A 25,543-nucleotide genomic window follows, 5' to 3' on the forward strand; every position below is an offset into this window, starting at 1 on the left:
GCCCCTGCGCCAGCCGTTGCTAGGCGGCAGGAAAGCGCGAGCTCCGTGTGGGCGACACGCGGGGGCGCGAGGAGGGAGGTGCCGGGCACCGCGCCGCGCTGGGAATCGGCCTTCGCTGCCGCGATTGGGCGCCCAGCGACTTGGGCTGGGAATCCTCTGCTCCGAGGACGCCGGGCGGGGGCGCTCGACGGGTATCGAGCGGCTTCGAGAAAGTCTCATGGCCGGAAGTCGCCGACCTCTGGGGCCTGGATTTATCTCACAAAAGGTTTTCAGATTTTTTTTTTTTTACCGTGGGGTGGAAGTTCCTAAGGTTTTAAATTTAATATAATTTGCCATGTCCTTTAGGCCCTCGAAAGGCCCTGACTTTTTTCCCTTTAAAATACTTAAGCGTATACCCGTCCCTGGGAATCACATGTCCCTTCATACTACTAGAAATAGGTAATAATGAGAATACTTATCTTATTAACAAGAATAGCAGAAACTAACGTAGTGTTTACTATGTGCTCAGCTCTAATCTAAGCTCCTTACACATATTCATCTAATCTTTCCAACAACCCAGGTAGATGAGTATGATTATTAGTCCCAGTTTAGATTAGGAAACCGAGGCACAGAGAAGTAATTTGTACAAGGCCACACCGAAAAAGTGGGAACCCGGGATCCAAACCTAGGTAGTCTGCCTTTAAAACCTGTGATCTCGCCTAATAATTGTTATAGTGTCTCATAATGAGGGTTTCATATTTCAATCTGTATTATGCTTCCTCACCCCATAGAAAGTGTAAATTCATCCAGGCAGGCATCTGGAAGATTTTTGTGGTTTGTGTGGTGGCATGTCGCTGCCTTCCAGCCCAAGACCAAAGACAAGTGTTCAACCAATTGTAGTTGTACAAGTTGAGTATATCTCTGATTACTGCGAGGAAAACTCACAACTTGGCACAATGGGGCATCTCACTAAGGGGGTGCTAGAAAGATGTATAATAAGATTTGGGCTTTGGTTGGGTCATGTGGGAGCGAATTCAAGGAAGCCCGGCTTTGCTCTGGTTTGGGTGTTGTTAGGAAGCCAGGGTAACACCAAAGCCCAGCTGTGAGTGTCAGGCCAACTCCCAGATGTTATGGGCTGATTTTCTCTTGATCCAGACATTTGTATATTCCAAGCCATCCCCATCCATATCCCCAAGGACAAATATTGAAAAGCCTCTGAAGGCTCTGTATCAGTAATGGAATGTCACGTGTATATAAAAGTGTGAAGTATAGTGATAAATTAGGGTAAGAGTTCTTAATTCAGGGGGTGTATGAACTTAGATGGGGAAAAAATTACAACTTTATTTTCACTCATCTGTAGCTGAACTTTAGCATTTCTTTCAATTATAGTGTAGGCAGTAAAGCACAGTAGTATCAGCAGTACTGGCAACTTTCTCCCCAGTAGAAAATACAGATATTTTTATATAATGGTACAGTCGTAGCAGACATCTTGACATAGCATTTCTGCTCATTACCTCTTGACGAGTACAGTAGTTTTGAGAACTCTCATTTTATTTAATGCATAAAGAGGACAAATTCCTATAGTTTTGATTTTGAAAATGTGTTGACAGTGATTTCAATATAATTGTGGAGTCCTTTGTGATCGTACGTGTTTTATGTTATAAATTTATAAAACATAATTCTTAGGGGTGCCTGGGTGGCTTAGTCAGTTAAGCAACTGACTCTTGATTTCAGCTCAGGTCATAATTTCATGGCTCGTGAGTTCGAGCCCCACGCACAGAGACTGCTAGGGATTCTCTCCTCTCTCTCTCTCTCTCTCTCTCTCTTTCTGCTCTTCCACATGTGCACACACTCTCTCTCTCTCAAAACAAATAAACTTAAAAAAAATAACATAATTCTTAGAAGGAGTCTGTCCAGGGACGATTGGTTGGCACAGTCAGTTAAGCATCTGACTCTTGATTTTGACTCAGGTCATGATATCAGAGTCATGGGATGGAGCCTGCTTGAAATTCTCTCTCTCTCCCTCTGCCCCTCTCCCCAACTCATGCTCTGTCTCTCTCTCTACAAAAAAAAAAAAAAAAAAAAAAAAAAAAAAAAGAGTCTGTCCATACGGGTCCATGGCACCAGAAGAAAGGATAAAGAGTCCCTGCTTTAGTAGAAGAGACTAAGCAGTGACTTCAAATTTCAGAACTACATTCAAATTGGAGTAATGTGTCAAAGGATGGAAAACCTTTGACAATGATTCCAAAGGTGGAATCATTTAGTATACACCCTCTCACTTTACCATGGAGGGAGCTCAGCTATGGAGAGGTTAAGGAACTTGCCCAAAGTCTCACTGCTATTTCATGATAAAACCAGGACAGAAAGTTCTCAGGCAAGCATGTAAAAACCCTGCACTCTCGGTAGGCATGGAAGATTCCATAGTTAGCAAGATGCCTCCGGCCCTCAACAAACTTATTGGGGTGACCGCCAAGAAAACAAATTATGATGCAATATGAGAAGTACTGTAAAAGAAAAACGTGTATGGTATTATGGGACCTTGGAAACAGGGTGAGCAGTTGTATGAAAAAGAGAGGGTGGAAAACTTCAGAGAAGAGGCATCAATTAGCTGGCGTCTTGGAGCCTGAGCTGATGTTTGCTGGTGGTGGAGACGTCACTGCAGGGAGAGGAAATGGCATGATCAGTGGTACAGGTGTGTAAGACATTGACTAATTTTGGGGACAAGTTCTTGTTCTCACAGTCTAGAGAGGAATGCTGATGAAAGTTGGTATTTTGATGTTTGAGAGATTGGACACTAGACAGAAAAGTCTGGAACACCATTCTAAGGAGTGTGGACTTCAATGTGGAGGAAATGAAGTGTCCCTGAAAGATTTTAAGTTAGGGAGTGAGAAGGCTAGATTATTGCTCTACGGGATTAACTCAGCTGCAGTGTGGAGGAACCCAGAAGGACACACAGACTGGAGACTGAAGGCCAGTTAGAAGGCTATGGATAGATCCACTTGTCTTTTCCATATATCTCAGAATATTTTCAGTACATAAAGCATGCAAACTGTAAGCAACATTAAGATCCATGTTGCCTTCCTTTGTAAAGTGTTCTGTTATTAGCCCAACAACCATATGGCAGTTCAGTTTTGTCCAAACAGTGCAATAATATAGATTATGACCTCAAATGCCAAATCTGTGTACTTTCAGAGTACTTCGTCAGGAAAATGAAGCACTGGAAGTGCTTCTCAAAGGCATCAGTTACTGATGTTCTGAAACCAGATAAGCCATGCTCAGGAAAAGACCACAAAGTGCATTTGTCAAATACTGTAAAGGGAACGGCAGCACAACAGTAAGTAGCTGTCTTTCGTCCTTTATCATTTTCCACCACGGGTCAGTTTCCATACGGTATTTACCCAGCTAACATCAAACACTTCTTGTTTTATAAATTAGAGGGGTTTTTTGTCTGTTTTAAAATTACTTTTGAATTGAATAGTAATTATAATAATTATGGTATTTCATAATTTGCAAAGCATGCTAACACACATTTCTTTGATCCTGACAACTGTGAAGCAGTTTTATTATTACATTTTATAAGTGAGGAAGCAGCCACTGGGAGAAGGTAAGTGATTTGCATAAGGTTAACTAGCTAATGAATGGCATCAGCTAGGATTTAAAGCTTTGTTTCCATACTCCAGGCCTTTTCAACTCTGCGTCTTGTAGTCTGCATTCGCCAGCTAATGGTGACTTTATATAAGAGTACCTACTTCTCTTTACATGAAGCCTTGTGAGGGGTAATGATGGGATGGGGGGTGGGGGTTGGGAAAGGGTGGTCCCTACAATTCGCTAGTACTGACACGTGATCAAAAGTAAAATAATTCTTTTACCTGACCTGACGGGATGAGCCTGGTTCAAGCAAAGATCAAAGAAGGGAGTTTCTCTTTTTGGGGCATGGTTGTCTTTTCCCAGAAGAAAATTGGACCTACCGTAACTTTGAGTATTCTGCATGCTATTTTCATTGACTTGGACTAGTCGGACAGTGTTTTAAAGAACTAACTGTAATGGAATCATTTTAGGTCATGGATGTTTCAAGAAAGCAGATTTGTCCCTTCACACGTTTTTATTTATAATATATATGTTTTTGCTGATACAGTTTTAGCTGGGACTTTTTTTTGATCTCAAGGGAAATATTCTCAAATATTTTATATCCTCATTCTGACTAGATTCTGCAAATGACCAGTTCCAATTACCACATCGAAATGTTCCTCATAGGTCAGTCTTAAGGTGGGGGATGGGATGGTACAGGGGGAAGAAGCAGAAATTCAGAGTTCCCCAAGATTTTAGGAAAATGGAAACTACTTCACTCATCTTAACCTCTTTTTGTTCCCTCTCAGAACTAATAAAGATATTTCAGCCCAAAGGATACAGAGAGCTTGGTTATCTCATATGGATAAAACAATATTTCAACTCCTAAAGCACACGATTCGTGCAGCAGTATGTATTTTGCTTTTTGTTTTCTCTGGAAGATTTAATTACTTACAAGCTAAAAGGTGTGTGAAGTAAAGATAGAACATGTAACCTTTTTTTGATGTCCTATTTGAACCTAATAATAACGCATGCGGTTCTAGGATTGCCCTAAATGAATATTTCTGGATTTATTTGTAAATGACGTGCCTATCATTTCCTTTTCTGAAACCAAAATAAGATCTTTTAAAAATTTTGATTTCTTATTTGAAGTTGTGGGCCAGTGATCATCAACAAGAAAAATCTCTGAATTAAAAGTGCCCTTACCTTCCAGCCAGCAATCTCACTTCTAGGAATGCATTCTACAACACATGTACAGTTTCATCGCAAAGAAACTGCAAAGAAAGTAAACCATAGAGTGTTCACCTGTGGGATGCTAGTTAAATAAGCCTTGGTGCTTTCGTAGTGTTAAACCTCGCAACCTCGCATGTGGTTCTGCAATACAAACAAAGGCAGCTAAGATAGCTCATTAGTGAAAAAAGGCAAGTGCAGGGCAGTGTGAGTAATATGGTCCTATTTAAGTACAAAACAGAAACGAAAGCAAAAACAAAAACACCCCAAAGGTGGGCATGCCCCACCTCCACTCTCCAAAAGAACAACTCTGGCAACGCCAGCAGAGTATTAAGCTTTCCTTCATGCAGTACCAAGTATTCTAAGCATATCACCCCTGATTACAGTAGTCTGTAATTAGTGATAGTCACATTAAGGGAGTTTTAGCAGCTCTGAGCAGCTTGTACACTTCTTCACCATCTGAGCCACAGACCCATTTCTGATGCCAGTAAGCAGAATACCTCAGGGAAAACCCACTCAGGTAAGTGGGTGCCGGTTCAGGTCCATTACCCGTTCATTGTCTTCATGTATGGCACTGGCATTTAATTATCATAATACTGGTTTTGGTATAACTGTAGATGCTTAGGGTAACAGAAAAAAGGAAATTAATTCTTTTTTAAAAAAATCTGTTGTCCTGACACTTCAAGATCCTACCTTACATTAATAATGATTTGTCATTATAAAAGGCCTTTGGTGTACTTTTTTATATGATTGTCATAGGCATAAAGGTTGGCCGGGTCATATGGGGGAAGGGGGTGGGGGCTTTAGAGCCAAAGAGATCTATGTTTGCATCCTGGCTTGTCCATTTATTACCCGCGTGACTTTGAATAAATTACAGACACTCCCAGAGTTTCAGCCTGCTCATTGGAAAGCTGAGAACAATAATGTTTGAATAATATTGCTGAGGTGTAAAGATTAAATGAGGTTATGTATATAAGGCGTTAACAGAGCATGTGGTATATAAAAGGTGCTTAAAAGCTAGTGACATTGCAGTTATTTTCCTCATTTTACAGTGATTCATTCAATATCAAATATTTGTTAACCACCTGCTGTATTCCAAGGACTGTATTAAATGCTAAGAACACATGATAGAGTAAAAAGACAGTATCCCGTACCTTCACACCCCTTACAGTCTAGTGGAAGACACAGATTAGTTTATAGTTAATTAGAGTACATTGTGAAAAGTGTTGTCAGAGGGAAAGAACAGTGCCTGGGATCTCAAGGAGGGACACCTACTCAAACTTGGAGGCTAAAAGGATGAAGTAACTGACTCAAGGCTACACAGGTAATAAACGGAGGAGCCAAGACTAGAACCTGGGTCTTTAGAACATCAAGTCTGGTGTGCTGTTCACTTCACCATGCCACCTCTGTTATTTTCAGTAAATTACGTCTGGGCAGGGTACCATTTTTCATTGATAGCATCATCATCTATTTCAGGAACTTCGTGTGACACATCATATACTGAAGGAAGTGAGCCCCTTAGAGGCTGAGCTTGTGAAAGATCCTAGCATGAAGTGTAAAGTTAGATTCAGGTAATATTTCTATACTGATTTATTTCAAGAAGTACTTAGTTAAAATGAAGAAACCTTAGAAATTTATTTTCTTAAGTCCTCATAAGTTCTCAGGGTATAATTACAGAGTAAATGTGTTGTTCTTATTTTCATTTATTATGTGGAGAAACAGAGACATGACTCTTGGGCCACAAGTTGCCTTGAGAGTGGCTCCTTTTCCATGATGTGTCCAATCTGACACACGAATGAGAATAGTTGTGAGCCCACACACCAAAGTGTGACTCTTTCACCTCTGTAATCCATTTTGTTACCTGTTACGGAGGAGAAGTAACTCAGCCCCAAGCCTGATGCCAGATGACTAATGTTGGGTCTTTATTTCAGATTTAGTGGTGAAACATTTCCGCCTGTCATCGTATTTAAAATTTTTCTTCATACCGAAGGACATGGTTACAACTATTTCAGTGGGAAAAAATTCTTAAAGCCATCGAGTGAGGTGATGTTTCTTTCACAATATACATTTCATGTTGCTTTAGCTTCTTAACATCTATGTAGTATCTAAATTGCACTTGAAATGTACAGACTAAGTTATTTCACCATTAAACAGCCCAGCAGGCGGGTAATATTTTTTTAAGCATTATGTTTCAAGAGGGTCTCTGTTTATCAGCTAAAAAATATTTGGAATGAATTCCTTATATAAGGCTCTAAAAATACTCATCACTTTTCTTTGTATTAAAATTTTGGGGGCGCCTACGTGGCTCAGTCACTTAAGCGTCTGACTTCAGCTCAGGTCGTGATCTCACGGTTCATGGGTTCGAGCCCTGCAATGCCCTGAGTTCTGGGTATATATACCAGTATATATACAGTAGTTCTATCTACAGCATAGGAATCATCTGAGAATCTTGTTAAAATGTAGTTTCTGAGGTGCCTGGGTGGCTCAGTTGGTTAAGCGTCTGACTTCAGCTCAGGTCATGATCTCACAGTTTGTGAGTTTGAGCCCCGCATCAGGCTCTCTGCTGTCAGCACAGAGCCTGCTTTGAGTCCCCTGTTCCCCTCGTTCTCCACCTCTCCCCCACTTCTTCTCTCCCCCCCCCAAATAAATAAATAAACTTCAAAAATGTAATTTCTGATTCATTAGCTCTGGGACAGGATGTGTGATTCTGCATTTCTAACCAGTTCCTAGGTGCTGCCACTACTGCTGGCCCACGGACCCTACTTTTAATAACAAGGATCTACAGTGTAGGTTTTGCTCCTTTGGCCTTTATACACGACAATGATTGAGAAAAACATGTGTGTTCTTATATTTAGCCTTTTATAAACCATACATCAAAGGTTATTTTCCTGTAGCCTTCTGGAAATAGTTTACATGAAAAGTATGGTCCATCTGAAATCGTCAGTAATGGAATGTGTTCAGGATAGAAGACCATACAGCCTGGGAGTTTTCTTTTTTTTTTTTTAATATATTTATGCATTTATTTTGAGGAAGGGGGGAGTAGAGAGGGAGAGAGAGAATCCCAAGCAGGCTCTGCACTGTCAACATAGAGCCGTATGCGGGCCTCAAACCCACAAACTGTGAGATCATGACCTGAGCCGAAATCAAGAGTCAGACGCTCAACCAACTGAGCCACCCAGGTGCCCCTGGGAGTTTCTGATCAGATTCAGGATGTACGGCATTTATTCTCTGAAGAATATTAGAAAATAAAAAGAGACTGCTTTTCTCTGTGTTCTCAGGCAATATCAGAGAAAATTTAATTCAGTTTCAGAATGTATCAAATGGACTGTGTGTTTTCATATGGAATATGGTGTTCCGGAAACAATATTTGTTCATTTATATAGAATAACTTCAAATGCAAAAGTTGATATTTATCCTACATCTTGAGGAATAAAGTCGTGCTACATTTATGTACAGAATGAGCTTGTCGTTGTTCCTATAAAATATCATCAATTCTTGGTTTTCTGAGGTTACATAATGAGACTTTTCCAGGAACCGAAATTCTCTTGGATCTGCCCTTGGTGGCCCCTACTGTCCACAAGCTGGAGCAAATGAAAAACTTAGAGTTCGTGACTGGAAAGCACTGTGTGTATATTAAAACTCATTAAAATGCTGTATAATAAATTCAATTTTTATTTAAATTACAAAGTAACTGTTGGGAAAAAAAGGAAATAGCACAGAGATTTTTTAAAAATTTTTTTTAATGTTTATTTATTTATTTATTTATTTTTAATTTTTTTTTTCAACGTTTTTTATTTATTTTTGGGACAGAGAGAGACAGAGCATGAACGGGGGAGGGGCAGAGAGAGAGGGAGACACAGAATCGGAAACAGGCTCCAGGCTCCGAGCCATCAGCCCAGAGCCTGATGCGGGGCTCGAACTCACGGACCGCGAGATCGTGACCTGGCTGAAGTCGGACGCTTAACCGACTGCGCCACCCAGGCGCCCCAATGTTTATTTATTTTTGAGACAGAGAGAGACAGAGCATGAATGGGGGAGGGGCAGAGAGAGAGAGAGACACAGAATCGGAAGCAGGCTCCAGGCTCTGAGCCATCAGCCCAGAGCCTGACGCGGGGCTCGAACTCACGAACCGTGAGATCGTGACCTGAGCTGAAATCGGACGCTTAACCGACTGAGCCACCCAGGCGCCCCATAGCACAGAGATTTTTTTAAAAAGAAAACCACCTCATGCCTTTTCTCTCTGTGCTGTGACTTTCACTTTCCTGGGGTGATCACTGTTGATAGTTTACTGTGTCTCCTTTTTTTCCATAAAAAATACTCGCACAAATATATTTTTAAAAATTTTTGATCTTATTATAAAAATGTGATAGCACTATTTAGTTTGAGTTTTTCACTAAATATTCTAAGGGGATTTAAATGATCAGAACACAAGAGAACAGTTTAGAATTCCTTTTTCCCTTTAGTTCAACTTTGTAACAAACTCTGCTAACACTTGGATACATGGTTGATAGAAAACCTGTAGGAGTAGAATTTTTCTCACTATAAGTCTACTCAGGTCCTTTGAATGTAGAAATTGTGTGTTTAGCAAACTGATCCAACTTTTCTAAGTTCACTTTCTCTTGTTTTAAAGATTTTATTATTATTATTTTTTAAATGTTTATTTATTTTTGAGAGAGAGGGAGAGAGTGGGGGAGGGGCAGAGAGAGAGGGAGGCACAGAATCCAAAGCAGGCTCTGGGCTCTGAGCTCTCAGCACAGAGCCTGATGCAGGGCTTGAACTCACTCACCGTGAGATCATGACCTGAGCCCAAGTCAGATACTCGAATGACTGAGCCACCCAGGTGCTCCTTAAGATTTTATTTTGGAGTAATCTCTATACCCAACATGGGGTTCGAACCCACGACCCGAAGATCAAGAGTCACATGCTCTACCAACTCAGCCAGCCAGGTGCCCCCACTTACTTCTTAATATGAAATAAACAAGTCAGTTTTAGTCCAGACGTGTAATCTAAGTTCACTTATGAAGAAGGGGAGTTTCACAGAGTTTTGTTATTGTTCTGTCTTTTCCCTAGTTGTTATTTCCATTTCTAGTTTCATTTCCTTACCATTTCTCAATGGTATTTCTCACGTATTCTCACACACACATACACACACACACACACACACACACACAAGTAAAAACAAGTGAAAGGATGTAGAATAGCCTAAACCACTTTAGAGATGGACAAAGATTTACATTAGCTGATTTCAAGATTTAAAAAGCTAAAATGATCCTGACAGTGTCATGATGGCATAAAGAGATGCACAGATCAATGAGATAGGATAGAGAATTCAGAAATACACCCGCTCATAGATGATCAATTGATTTTCATCAAAGGTACCAAGTCAGTTCAAATGGTGCTAGAATAATCAGATAGCCACGTGTACCAAAAAGAGATCTCATTTCAGTTACCTACTTCGATGATCTATTTTCAGAGCAATGCTTATTTTCAGAGGGTTGTCACTATTGTTCATCCTCCCAACTATATTTAGAATATTCTAAAGCTTTGCTACTCAGAGTGTGATCTACAGACCCGCAGCACCGGCATCCCCTGGAACTTACTAGCAATGCAGAATGTTAGCCCCCACCCCAGACCCACTGAATCAACACCTGGATTTTAACAAGACCCCCCCCCCCCAGATGACCCTACGTACAATGGAGTCTGACAAGCACTAAAGTTGCCCGCTGCACACACCATGGCCTGGAGTGCCTCTGAGTAATTGCCCGTTCTCACACATTAATATCCAGCAACCATTAGTTTCAACTGAAGATCCCTGTTCTTTTTGAGGATTGGGCATTTAGATAAAAAGGAAAAACATTATTATTAATATTAGCTGCCCTTATTGAGCACTATCAAGTACTATGTTAAACATTTCGTGTGCATTATCATTGCATTCTCATAAACTCTAGAATGTACAGCCTGTTGTTATCCTCAGTTTTAAAAGACTAAGTAACTTGCCAAAGGTCCCACATCTAGAAAGCGAAGGAACCGTTATCAAGACCCAGTAATCCTGACTCCAGAGCCTGTGTTCTTAACCAATCTTGAGTCAGGAGGCCTGCTAAATGTGTTCTCTTCCACGGCCCCCCGATAACTCTGGTGAGGTGCATGTTACTCCCATTCTGACTGCAAGGAAGCTGGAACTTGGAGGGGCTTGTCAGGGGCAGAGCTGAGGCTTGCATACTCTCAGTCTGTCCGCTGCCCTGTGCGCACTTTGAGGTTGAAACAACACCAGCGGTTGTGGTGGTTTTATCAATTCTGAGCCTGTATATCACTGTACTGCTCCAAACCAGAAACACGGTTTCCGTGCAGGGATGCCAGCTTTTGCTAGTTTCGAGAGTGTCAATTTCCAGGCGGCCGGGGAAGTGACTTCAGACAGCAGAGTAACTTGACAAGCGCAGGTGTGGATCTGGGCCAGCGGCAGGGCTGTGGGGGCTTCTGAGCCACAGTTATGCCAGGTATCAGGGGAGGTGTCACATTTAGAGATGCCCCTCTTGGGCCTTTTGAGTCACCCACTAAGAATGGAACCTGCCTCTTGAATTCTAGTCTGATTGGCTGCTGTCCTGGGCTTCTTGCCCAGTTTCCACCCTTCCCCTTCACCTGGGTCTGGGCTCTTCTCTCCCATCCCTTCCTACCCAGAAGTACTTTCCCGAATCTGGCCTTACGCGGCAGATGCCTGAGAAAGAACATCCTGGCCGTCGGAGGGCAAACTTTTTTCAACCCCCTGTCGCAAGTGGGCAGCGAGCCTGCCCTGCGCTGCCAGGCATAGGGTTTTTTTGGCTGGATACTGGGCTGGGCCCGACACAGCTGAGCCACACAGCTGAGGCGCTGTGCAAATAAGGAAACCAAGGCTGGGAGGGATTGTGGGTGGTGGCTGAGTGGAGTAGAGTGGGGAAGAACTGACAAGAAATACCCTTACTAAGTAACTTGAGCTAAAGTAAAATATAGTTGTGTCTAAAGAAATCCTCAGAGCAGAAATTATATGGCTTTCAGACTTGTTCACTGTACAATTTATTTGCTTTTACCTCTAGTATCACTGTGAGGATGGTTAATGAGAACCCACAGGAAATTAATTGCAAGAAAGCATAATGGAGATACGTGCCAATACTGCCTTCTCTTTAGAGGCATAGTGTATAAAGAAACTAATGAAATGGAAAACAAAGATGATCTGCCTAAAGGAAGGTTCCATCACATAAGCTGTTTCTGTCCCTTGCAGGTAGTGCATTAGGAATAAAACTACAACCATTTGAATATTCTTTCCTTTTCCATACATGTCTGTGTTTTAAGCTTTGGAATTAGAAAAACTTAAAAAGGAATATTCTCAATACCAAAAGTAAAAATTGAAATGGGAAATACATTCAGGCTCATTGTTACATTGTATGTTAAGTAAAAAAGAACAGAGATTCCAAATTTCGATCTCGTCTCAGCCACCCTCCTATCAGCCTTATAACACGGAGTTCCCATGCTTTCACAAATACACATCCCGAGATACAAAGGAAAAGAGAGACTAATCTGGAATCTAAAGATATTTGGATTTTCATCTACACCAGTCTCCCTTCTCATAAGCATATGCTTTGTGGCCAGAAGCACAGATATGTAATATAAATATGTGTTAGAAGAGTCAGCACATACTTATGGGGGGTGGGAACAAGGGTGGGGAGTACTTAAGTCTCTACTCACAGTCTATGTATAGCGCTTAGCAAAGGATGGGTGTATGTGGAAGGGTACGGTGCAAATAGGGCCGGATGGGATCTGGTCCTCTGCACTTACTGTCATTGCTGTACCTCTGCCCTCTCAGATGCTTTCCTTGAGTATAAAATGCTGACAGTTCGGACTGAAAAAAACTGCTTTGCTACTCTCTGGCCCCTGAGAATGAAGTGTGAATTAGAGGGAAGTCTAAGCAATCTGAAACGTCCGTGTTTCCATTTGGGGGTGAGGGATTAGCTAACACATGAAAGAGAGGCACCCGGTGACACCTTTCAGAGCAGTTCCCAGGGCGACCTATGTAACAACCAAGGACGTTTTCTTTGCCTTGACAGCATGAGTGACGTTAGAGATTTGTTTTGTTGTGTTTTTTTAAGGGAAAAGAATGGGGTTTTTTTGAGGGGGAAAAACAGATTAAAAAAAAAACGTGTTTCTCTGAGAACTGTAAACTCATTACTGCTCCACCTATGTTTTAAAACTATGTAGACATGGTTATGGAAACAAATTTTAAGTGGTTTAAAAATTCCTATACAGTCTTTTCTTTATAAATACAGTATTTTTATTGACCAGCAAGCTGCCAGAAGGAAGGAACAACATTTGATGTGTTTGTCAGAAGCAATATGTGAATCGTGCACTGGTAATTACTGCTATTATACTACTGTTTTAAAAGTCTATTTTCTATTCTCTTTAATTTTTTTTTTTTTCAACGTTTTTTTTAATTTATTTTTGGGACAGAGAGAGACAGAGCATGAACGGGGGAGGGGCAGAGAGAGAGGGAGACACAGAATTGGAAACAGGCTCCAGGCTCCGAGCCATCAGCCCAGAGCCTGACGCAGGGCTCGAACTCACGGACCGCGAGATCGTGACCTGGCTGAAGTCGGACGCTTAACCGACTGCGCCACCCAGGCGCCCCTCTATTCTCTTTATAGGCAGTGGCCGATGCTTGCAAAATAATGGGGAAAAGGAGATTTTGTCATCAAGTTATGGAAGAGGAACGTTTTTTCCAGAAGTTCAAAATAACTGATGAAATTGATATTGTCACCCTGCAAGATTACATGCAAGTAAGGAATTGAGATTTAGATATTAGAAACAACAATTAAAAAAAGGCTCTGGCCTTGTACTCCAAGAAGAAAGGATCATACATGTTTTTCACTGTAACAAGATACACACAATATAAAATTTACCATTTTATCATTTTATTGTTGATTTATTTTGAAAGAGAGAGCGAGCGCGTGTGAGTGAGCGAGGGCGGTTGGGGCAGGGAGAGAGGGAGAGAGAGAGAATTGCAAGCAGGTTCCACACTGTCATTGCAGAGCCCGACATGGGGCTTGAACTCACAAACTGTGAGATCATGACCTGAGCCAAAATCAAGAGTTGAATGCTTAACCAACTGAGCCACCCAGGCACCCCCAAAATTTACCATTTTAAATGGTACAATTCACTGGCATTAAGTGCATTCATGATGTTGTGCAAACACCACCCCCATCTAGTTCCAGAACCTTTTTGTCACCCCAAAGGGGAAGTTCGTATCTATTAAGCTGTCACTCCCCATTCTTCCATCATTCCAGCCCTTATCAACCACGGATCTGCTTTCTGTCTCCCTGTCTCTGCTTTACCTATTCTGGGTAGTTTCTATTAATGGAATCGTATAATATTTGGCTTTTTACATTTGGGGAGTGATAGCTACTGAATGTGGCCTTTCTTTTGGGGGTGATGGAAAGGTTTTGTGGTTAGATAGTAGTGATACAATGTTTATTTAGACTGAATTGTATACTTTAAAATGGTTAAAATGGTGAATTTTAGATTACGTGAATTTTATCTCAGTAAAAAAGTCAAAAACTCAAATACATGGTGCTAAAATAGTGCAAGATGGAGATTTGGCCTGGTAATGAAGGGTCCGATTATTGTTTGGATGCTGTGTGCTGCTAGTAACAGAATGTTCCCAGCCACAAGAGGCTTAGACAACAAAGGACGTTTATTGTCCCATGTCTGAAGTGCACAGGTAGGTGGGTCCTGGGCTAGCTAATGCAGCAGCCCCAGGACGTCAGGGCTCTGGGTCAGCTCATTCCAGTGCTCTTCTCTTCCTTCACATGGTAACAAGATGCCTATCACGTTCTCAACCTCCTTCAAAGGCAGGAACAAGGGGACTCCTAAGCGTAATTCTCCTTTTTATCTCAAGAAGAAAAATCTTTGCCAGAAGCCCCCAGCAGACTTCCCCTCGGGTTCCTTTGGTCAGAACTGGATCACATGCTCCCCCTAAACTAATCACTGATAAAGGGACGTGGGACCGTTTTCCATGATTGACTTAGAACAATCATGGTTCATATGCTGGGGCCCTCCTTCCTGGAACATATTACTGTTCCATACTTGGAAAAACAAAACAAAACAAAACAAAACAGGGCTCTGGAGGCAAGGGAGAAGTGGGAAATGCTTGACGGGCAGGCAATCAACAATGTGTCACAGCCTCAGTCTGGGGCTGAGCAGGTGCTGCGCCCCAGGCAGAGACTCTGTGGCAGGAAGAAATGCAGGGCCTGAAAGCAGGTCTGTGGGGCTGGAGAAGAGAGAGCAGAGGGTTTGGTATGTCGGTGGCCCGGAGGGCTGGTAAGAGAGCTTCAGGCAGGCCTTTGGACCATAGTGAGGTGTTTTTCTTTTCTTTCATCCTGTGTCCAACTAGAAGCTGGTACAGTGTGTTAAGAAATGAGGTAATCGAATCTAGTAAGTGAAGAGACCCATGCGGCTGCAGTGTACAGGATGGATTTGAGGACAGACAGCAAGAGCTTTCTCCTAGTTTGGATGCTTCTGCTGTACTTCAGGAGAGATGGTGGTCTCTTGGTTGAGGGCCGTGAGGCTAGAGACACAAGAGATAGTTAGAGAATAAAATGAGTGGAGTCTTGGTGACAGGGAGGCAAGCTAAGGGAAGGTGCCCGGCATGGCTTCTCGGTTTCTGGTCTGCATAACAAGTTGGACAGCAGTGCTAAATCAGTGAACGTAAACTAGATACCTAAATAATAATAATAGCAAACGCTACTGTAATACCAACTCCTTTTGTTCTCATAACAATCCTAAGAGGTAGGTACTATTATTACCGCCATTTTACAAGTCCTAAAGAAACAAGGGATCCCAAAATTCTGGCTCATAATAATAACTTAACTATTCACTCACTTGTGTGACACATGAAATTACTGCCGTGCCTTAGAGACTCCCAGTTGTGTTTTCTTTCCTTTAGAGCCTTAACCTGGAAAATGAGAGAATTGAACCGGGAAATAAGTAGTGCTTGGGGATGCCGACTGTCTTTGCTAAGGACATGGGTCACGTACTTGCAGACTGTGGCTAAGCCAAGGATTGGTGTCATAGAAAGAAGTCCCCAGATAGACATATTGGGAGAGAGAGACATGATGATTGCTGACATTTTTTGAGCCCTTTATGGACACAGCACTGTTTTTAGCTCTTCATTTGCTTATTATCTCCTTCAATCTTCAAATTTGTGAATTATGTGACCCTTTAACAGATGAGAAACATGGAGTTTAACAAGATTTTTAAAAACTTGCCCAAGGTCACATAGCTAAGTTTAGAGCAGGTCATTGATGGTTCTGAGGTGTCTACCCATTTTACTGCTGCACTCTCAGCAAGTAAAACAGTGCTCACTTCACACCGTAGTGCGGGGCCCTAAAAATGACCATGCACGGGTGCCTGGCTGGTTGGTTGGTGGAGCATGCAACTCTTAATCTCGGGGTTGTATGTTCGAGCCCCACATCGGGTGTAGAAATTTCTTAATGATAAAATCTTTTTAAAAAAAATAGATCGTGCAAGCTGAAACTGTGCAAAGCAAATTTAATAATCAATGGGAAAAATCATGATTGTGCCATGCCTTTAAAAAAAATCTTCTCAATGGGCCACCTGGGTGGCTCAGTTGGTTAAGCGTCTGACTTCGGCTCAGGTCATGATCTCACAGTATGTGGGTTCGAGCCCCTCGTCGGGCTCTGTTGACAGCTCGGAGCCTGGAGCCTGCTTCAGATTCTGTGTCTCCCTCTCTCTCTGCCCCTCCCCTGCTGTTGCTCTCTCTCTCTCTCTCTCTCTCTCAAAAATAAACATTAAAAAATTTTTTTTTAAATCTTATCAAAACATTAAAAACTCTCTTGCTATCTGTTATATAGGAAAATGGAAAAAAAGCAAAACATTTATCACCCTATAATTTAAAACATTAGGAACATTGAGGATCAAGAGTGTTTCATTTCTTTGTAAAAAACATATAAACTGTAAATATACTAAAAACCATTGCATTATATACTTTAAATAGGTGAATTGTATGGGATGTGAATCCCAATAAAGCTTTAAAAAACAGTTTATCAGGAGTAGTTTCAACTGCACTTGCCTCTTCTTCTTCTCGTGTAACTTACAATACGGAGTGAGCATCTTTTCTATGCCTTGGTGAATTGTCCTACTCCTTCCTAAGTTTAGATTACCTACCAACATTTTATCCTTTGCACTTTATTTTTAAAATTTTTTATGTTTGTTTCTTTATTTTGAGAAAGAGAGAGAGCGGGGTAGGGATAGAGAGAGAGAATCCCAAGCAGGCTCCACACTGTTAGCGCAGAACCTGGCATGGGGCTCGATCACGACCTGAGCTGCAATCAAGAGTCAGACGCTCAACCGACTGAGCCACCCAGGTGCCCCTGTCCTTTGCACTTTAAAAAAATTTTTTTAACATTTATTCATTTTTGAGAGACACAGAGAGACAGAGCATGAATGGGGGAAGGGCAGAGAGAGAGGGAGACACAGAATCTGAAGCAGGCTCCAGGCTCTGAGCTGTCAGCACAGAGCCCGGCATGGGGCACGAACCCATGAACCATGAGATCATGACCTGAGCTGAAGTCGGACGCCTAACCGACTGAGCCACCCGGGCACCCCTACGCTTTAAATGTTGTGAAATCTCAGAGTTCTTGTAATGTGAAGTATCTTTTTTTCAGTGTCACTTCCTCTGGGCCAGCTTCATCCTTGTTGTCACAACCACTTTCCTCATTTATGCTGGTAAATTCACCTTCACCAAGTTCCTCTAGCTGCCCAGCCACAAGCTCTTGAATGATGGCAATGTCAGTATCCCCTTGGTCACCTATTTCTTGTAGAACTCCATTTACATTTCCAACATTATCACTTTGTGTTTCTCTGTTGGCCTGTTCTTTTGAGTATCTTTTATTTTTGTTTTATTATATATATATTTTTTGGTAAATGTCACATGGGTTTATCACCGGGAGACAAAGAGGTGATACAACTACATACTTTGCTGTCTCTGTGTGAACTGAACAAAACAGATCCTCGGTGACCAATCAGTGACACATTTTGGAAGAAGCAACCTGATTTTGGAAGAAGCAACCTGATTTGTCACTAATCACTACACACATCTGTTATTTATGTAGTGACCTATGGACTGAAGAGCTCTCAGCAAAGTTTGCATTTTATACAATTACTAACTTACACTATGGAAACTGAAAATGAAAGTGTTGTTGGAGGACTGAGCTTATTCAATCAAATGGTAGTAATTAAAATTTGTACCTGCCTAAATAATCAAAAGAAAGACTGCTTGTGTGTGTGTGTGTGTGTGTGTGTGTGTGTGTGTGTGTGAGAGAGAGAGAGAGAGAGAGAGAGAGAGATACCCTAAATGCCTAGCTGATATTCTGTTTCCCAGCATTGTAGATCCTTTGGCCCTATTCCATTTATTTACTTATTTATTTGTTTGTTTAAAGTTTTTTTTTAAGTTTTAAATTTATTTTTGAGAAGAGTGTGGGTACACAAGTTGGGGAGGGACAGAGAGAGAGGGGGACAGAGGATCTGAAGCAGGCTCCACTGACAGCAGAGAGTCTGATGCAGGGCTCGAACCCACGAACCGCGAGATCATGACTTGAGCCAAAGTTGGACACCTAACCAACTGAGCCACCTGGGCTCCCCTGGCCCTATTTTTCTTTCTTTCTTTCTTTCTTTCTTTCTTTCTTTCTTTCTTTCTTTCTTTCTTTCTTTCTTTTCTTTCTTTCTTTCTTTCTTTCTTTCTTTGACAGAAAAGTACCCTTTTATTGAGAGGTAAGACTAGTGTATTTACAATATTCCATTGTTAGATCATATAAAATGACTCTGAGACTTTTTAAAGCAGCACTATTCCAGGAATTACAATTTATAAGGGGAAAAGAAAAACATTGCAAGAATGTTTGTGTTACAGAAAATACATTTGAACAGTGCCAGGTACACTTAAGGCTAGGTAGTATTAGACCTTTTCCTCCATCTGTATAGCAATAATCAAAGTACATTTTTGTCACAAAGAAGGCTCATTTTGGAAAGAAAGAAACAATACAATTTACAGTGATTTCTGTCAGAAGACTAATATGTTTAAAAATAGAGCCTCATCAGTGGTTCTGAATAAGAAATAGCGCTGCCAAGCAGTCCCAAACTCAAATTTGAGATTAACTGTTGGCTCTTTGAAAACTGAAAACTGCTCCAGCCCCTCAATCTTACTAAGGACTGGGAAATTATCAAATCCTTTACACAACTTCTAATAATGCTTATGAAATAAGATTTTGAAAAAGTTATCTGTTACGGTGCAAAGAACATTTTGGTAGAAATTCATGTCTACAAAGGAGCTAAATAATACAAATGTTCATTACATTAACAGATACTGTTCTTGTTCTAAAAAGGTAGAATTATCTAGCCACTGAAAATAATATGGATCAGTCAAAAATATGTAGAAGAGTCCTACAGGGCAACTTCTTTAAGTCGATCCCCAAAATATGTATATATCTGACACTCTCCAAATGAGGATATTACTTTTTTGAAGAACATTAGACACAACACTAGGTCTTTTATTATTCCATGAACTATTGAGGTAGGAGTCTCATTTTGTCAATATCATCTAGTTTCACTGATTATGTCATAAGTCAAATGCCAGTACCAAAAGACAGTAATCCACAAGACTGAACTATTAAACTGTGGACCAAGTCTTTCCTTCTTTTGACAAGCAAAAATGGGAGTTCTTTGTGCATTGTGCATACAAAAATAATGCAATCTATGATGTATTTTTTAGACATGTTTGTAAATAAAAATCACAGATTTAAATTATAATTTTGCGCATTAAAAAGCTTTGCAACTGTTAAAAAAAAAAAAGGTAAATAGTGCAGTCATTAGTGGTAAAACAAACAGTACTATGGCTGTTGAAATGTGTTCTTACATCTACCAGAAAAGCTGCCAGCTTGGAAAACTACCAAGAAACAACTACTGTTTCTTACTGCCAGTCAAGCATCAATAGTAGAAAAAACAACACATTTTTTTAGTGTCATGTTTTTAAGAAACTATAGCCCATTTAATTACTGTAAACTAACTTTAGCATGTGAATTCAGATATTTTCTCCATGAACCCAAGACGAAGCATCTTATGAAGCATTCATCATGTGTATTGATTTTTATGTTATGAAAAGGCTAAAAATAAAGGAAAACTCGGCCTTACATGAAAAGCCCTTAACAAATACCTATAAGTTTAACCTTTTAACATATTACATCTTAAAGTAAACATTACCAATAGTTATTCGATTTATGAAAAGCAAAATAGTAAAACCACTGCTAAAATAAAAAAAGAAAGAAAGAAAGAAAGAAAGAAAGAAAGAAAGAAAGAAAAAGAAAGAAAGAAAGAAAGAAAAAGAAAGAAAGAAAGAAAGGAAAACACCATGACATGGAAAAATCCATTAGGTTTGCATCATTTAGTATCTTAAATAAAAGACTATTCAATGTAACAGACTACTTCATGGTCAAGAACTCTTTTTGTTAGATGCTTACATATAATGTAGGATACACATATTCAAGTCAGACTCTCAAGACACATGAGTAGTTCTGAGTGTTCCTTTATAAAGAATAAATGACCTTTGTGTATTCCAACAGTGAATATCTAGTTCAGATTTTCATCTGGCTTTAAAATATTAGGGATCAGAAGAATCACCAATGTTTTATTTTAGCCATATGTTTATATATTAAAAAAAGGTGATTCATCCATCAGAACTGGGTTTTCCTCGGGTTTAATACATTAAAATGACATAATCCAAGCTAACTCATGCATCACTTTCAGAGACACAGTGCAACTAGAAATATTTTTGCCATTCCAGTGGATATTTCTAAAAAGCAAATGCCTGTGCGTGTTCCTGCACCCTCAAAATAAAAAGGAAAGAAACAGGCACTGCAGTTCTCCAAGGACAGCTGTGTTTCACACATTGTGGATAAACAATAAAAATCGCCTTCAAGAGTTTCAATAAGTATTGTAACATAGATTTCATCTCCTTTAGTTTGCTCGCTGACTTCTCAAATCACTTGATTAGAAGCCTGTTCTCAGTTCTTCTTTGTTAACTGCTGTTGGTACTTTGTAGACTGTACGTTTTAAACTTCTGTAAAGAACATTACAAGCTATTTCATGTCATTTCATTTTGTGCTGAATATTCCTCAAAGGATTTATATATAATACAATATTTTAAATGAGTCTTCAGTTCACTTGTTGTTATACCATATTGTTGCTACCAACTTTATCTACAAATGATCTAATTCCAGGTAAATTCAAAAGGGATCCAAGGATTGGCACTCTTCTAATAAAGCCAGTGACCACAGGAAAGAAGCCCATTTACAATAGCCAGTAGTGCTTTGTCAAAAAAGAGAATCATGGGGCGCCTGGGTGGCTCCGTCGGTTGGGCGTCCGACTTCGGCTCAGGTCATGATCTCGAGGTCTGTGAGTTCAAGCCCCGCGTCGGGCTCTGTGCTGACAGCTCAGAGCCTGGAGCCTGCTTCTGCTTCTGTGTCTCCCTCTCTCTCTGCCCCTAACCCATTCACATTCTGTCTCTCTCTCAAAAATAAATAAACATTAAAAAAAATTAAAAAAAAAAAAAAGAGAATCATTCCAAAGAACAGGAAAAACACTCCAAATCTTGTTAATCCCATTCCAACGTTCTGGGTGTCCGTTAGGGAGATCATGGCTGCCGTGGTAAGGGCAGTTGCTAGAGCATCTCCCCTATTTTTATTTCTTAAATGAACATTTTATAAGGTTGAATTGATTATATATATTTGAATTTTAACCTTCCTAATTTGATATTTTAAATTCAAAAAATAAATAGCAGTGGGATTTCTACGAATACTATAAATGAAAATAGTGAAATTCGCCCCTTAGTACCAGAGATGAACTCATTATTTCTGAAAAGGCTTATGCAAATGTCCTCTCAACCTAAGCATGTTAGGAACAAGTACCACCAGGTATGCAGATCATATATTTGCCATTAAAATGTTTATGCGTTAAATAAAGATTTAGTGAGTGTGGTACTGTGTACATGATGCTGCGTGACAAGGACCCTGCGCACTTCCGGTGGGGAGCTAAGTACACAGATAACTAAAACATCAAGTAGTCGGTAAGAAGCCATAGAAGAACGTTGCTGATAAGGTTCAGAGATGGGATCAGGGAATGCTTTTTGATGAAGTGACATTGGACACGTGATCCTTGAGAAATGTGTCTAAAAACATTCTAGAGTACCCACAACCAATCATTCTTACCTGTTGTTTCCATATAGTACTCCAGTCTTCTGGATGAGACTCCTGCATCCTATGGTGGCAGAAATAACTACTGGCGAAAATTAAACCTCAAAAACATCCCCAGGACGATGATAATATATGACATAGTTCATTATGCAGAGTCTGGAATAATCTCACACCGTCTACAAAAAGAAATGAAGTATCTGTTACAGAAGCCACAAACGGAAGAGATGCGTAAGCACCAGCTACGGATTGTTTCTGAAGTTAGGTAAAAGTGACATTTTACCTGGGTTGCGATACTAGGGGCATTTCTGAAAATGTTCACTTTCTGCCAAATAGCTCATGAAAGATCATAATAGGGCATATGGGAAAAACAGGGTTGGGGCAGGTTGCTCCAAACTTCTGCATCTTTGTAAACAGAACACTAACAAAAAGGACAATTGGAACCTGGGGAGATAACTTGCACCAGCAGACAGGCAGCTCAGGATGGCTGGAGGCCAGCACAGAAAATATGAAACATGTAGAACGATCGAGTGGAAATGCTGGCATCTCTTTAATTAGAGCGGGTAGTGGGCACGGTGCTAGCGCAGATGGAAGTGTGGCCCTGGGCTAGTGTGGTTGCCTTGTAAGCGGACACGAGAGGCCGGGCAACCTGCCAATAACCGAAACCCCCTCAAGGTGGGGAGTATGGTGGAGTGCCGTAAGGGTGGATCGTGGGCTGAGGGGTGCCACTCTGGGGAGAGGCCCTAGATGCAGGTGCTAATTCTCGTTTTCATAAATACAGCCAAAAGGGCTCCCGTTGCCTGTGGCACACAGGGCTGAGGACCTTCTTTCCTTTTCTGCCGAAGGTTATAATTCTCTTGCTATCCCGGCTCTCCTTGCTGAGGACAAATTGCATATAAATTACAGTGACATTATTCTCTTCTTTAGCAATAACATGTGAGCCAATTCACATTATAGAAACTCATGTTGTAGCAAAATAGACTGTATTATGATCTGAAACAGTATGGACAGAATACGACCGCTCTCATTATATTCCTTTTTTCTTTCCAAGTTTCACCTAGCCCATCTTATTTACAAGTGAAGAGCTTTCTTTCTTAAGAAAAAGAAAGAGGTAATCAGATTGAAGAGGATGTATTGGTAGTCAATTTCCACAGAGTCATACTTGAAAGGAAAAAAATACTCAGTACATGAAGAAGACACTGGTGACCCAGTATCAGGCAAATGCGCTGGATTTTTTCAGGGCTAGAGATGAGTGGTGCTGCCCCAATAATATAATTTAGCCCATATATTTTATGATCAAGGGTATACATTTGCCAGACAGATGGCCTGGTGTAGGGGGCAGTCTGTCATCATGAAATAGACTTTCTCTAACTCATCCATATAAGCACTGAATATAGAACTTAACCCTATTACCACCAAGGCCAAATAAATGATGTATACCCTCGGCTCCTTGCTATTTGAACCCTTGCCATTGATTGGCTAAGATGAGTCACTGGAAGAGCCAAATTAAGTAGCCAAATTCTAAATCAATTAAAGAGGTAAAAGTATTTTCTTACAGGTTTCTATGAATGCAGTATTAGTTTGGGATCTCCTGGGAGATCAAAGATTTGAATATGAGTAGTTTATCTGGGAGGTGACCCCAGAACCATCCATGGAAGGGAAACAGGGAGGGGCAGGCTGCCGAAACAGTGTGTGTCAGCAAACAGGTTATCTCTGCGGGTAAGTGGAGTTTAATCCCTCCCGGGAATGTCCAAGCCATTGTAGAACACGTGACTCAACTTATCCTGCGGGGGCAAGGGAGCTGGGATATGTATACGCCAATGTGCAGCAGTCATTGGCTAAGGACTGCTTAGGATGTGAGGTAGTAATTTTCGGGCACTTTCTCCACACATGGGCTCTTGTTTTCGCAAGCAAGCCCTCGGGCTGAGTGAGGCCAATGCTGTCAGTTGGAAGCTGGGCCTATGTGCTTTGCAGTGGTAAGGCGTAGGGCGTGGCACCACCTGTATCTGATCCCAGCACTGATAAAAACAGCTTGTTTTCGGCCATTATGAAATTTACTCGTTTTTTGGTGTTAGTATATGGTATGTTAAAAAAGATTCAAGTGGCTACTACATGGTATATTCCAGGAAAACGGATTTTAGATTGATACCATGTTTTATCATTTTCACCATCATTGTGGTCCACGTCCTCATTTATACACCTTCATAGGTGACAGATAAGGAACTGTGCTGTGGAATTTAAGCAGAAATGATAACTTTGGCCTAAAAAGTTACATGCAGTACTGCTCCAAAAACTGAGGTCTATGATACATTTGCTGGAAGATGCTTTAAAAAAAATAGGGAACTTGCTTTACATTTAAATGTTATTTTGTGCATTTTTTTCTGTCTATAATACAAATCTTTTCTAGATGCCCTTCATCCTTTCCAACTATCCAACCTTTGTATGGGCCCTACCAACAGCAGAGTCAAATTCAACATCTGGGTCGTCGATCTAAGCAAGCTCAAATGAAGGTTGAAAAAATGAAAAAAGCTTACAAGATGGCTAAAGAAAAAAATGCTTCTGTGGGGACTGTAAGTTGAACTTGTACTGAATTCATTGTTTTGTACACTATTCAAACTGTAAGTAATTCTACTTCTATAAGTAGAATTTTCCTTATCTCCAAGGTGAAGGTTGAAATGCCTTTGGTATCTACTTAGATAGTCTAAAGCTATGTTCCTCTTGGTGCCCCATGTTTTAAAAATTCTTCGACAATAGAGCTAACCTGATAAATATTGGCTGTTTGGGCTCCGCATAAGTATGAGGTGGTGAACGACAACAGCAGCAATGAAAAACTGTCGTCTCTGTACGTTGACGCTGTCGATTTAGCACGATGCTAATGGGGATTTTGTCAAAACAAAATCCATTTCTATCTAAACTTACAAAAGCGATATGTGTAAAGTCGCCCTCAGTATATTCCTTCCAGCACGTATTGATGTGTTACTTTGTAATTCTTAAAGAATCTGCTCTAAGTTTTTTACCAGGAGGCTAAGTATAAACAGTCACTATAAAAACAAAGTAGTAAAAACCAGTTTTTTTTCCGTCTTTTATTTATAATTCTTCCTAGGAACCACAGACAGATACATCACGTACAAAGCAAAAAAAGACAGTCATCTTCTCCTCCCCATCTTCTGACATCATGAAAGTTGAACCCATGTCAGATGAGGAATTGGAAAAGGAAGAAAAGGAATTATTTGCCTGGTGTCAAGGCTTGTGTATTAATAGTTCTCCATCATATCAATGCACAGCTAACTGATAGAAACCCAAATCATTTAACAATGTGCTTGTCTTGCTAATATGAGTATTAAAGGACAATGAAATGTCCACAAGCCCTCGGGATGCTCTCTTAACCAAATAAATGTGTGACCGATTCTTAAGCCCTTTTTTATTACTAGAAGTACAAATATTTTTTACTGACAAAATTTTAATCTGAATAAATTATTTCTAGTAGA

The 25,543-nt window shown here is 40.5% G+C and overlaps 1 protein-coding gene across 1 annotated transcript; it reads left to right on the plus strand.

Annotated features, from left to right (window-relative positions):
• Positions 1–25,468, plus strand: CXHXorf58 (chromosome X CXorf58 homolog). Its single transcript, XM_058712565.1, has 9 exons — positions 1–265; positions 3,172–3,313; positions 4,356–4,455; positions 6,253–6,347; positions 6,708–6,819; positions 13,446–13,577; positions 22,091–22,320; positions 24,463–24,625; positions 25,159–25,468. Exons 2-9 carry the CDS (start codon positions 3,189–3,191, stop codon positions 25,345–25,347), a joined length of 1,146 nt encoding a protein of 381 aa, XP_058568548.1. The 5' UTR covers positions 1–265; positions 3,172–3,188; the 3' UTR covers positions 25,348–25,468.
• Positions 25,469–25,543: the final 75 nt, after the last annotated feature.

Source organism: Neofelis nebulosa, chromosome X, assembly GCF_028018385.1.
Source record: "Neofelis nebulosa isolate mNeoNeb1 chromosome X, mNeoNeb1.pri, whole genome shotgun sequence".
NCBI lineage: Eukaryota > Metazoa > Chordata > Mammalia > Carnivora > Felidae > Neofelis > Neofelis nebulosa.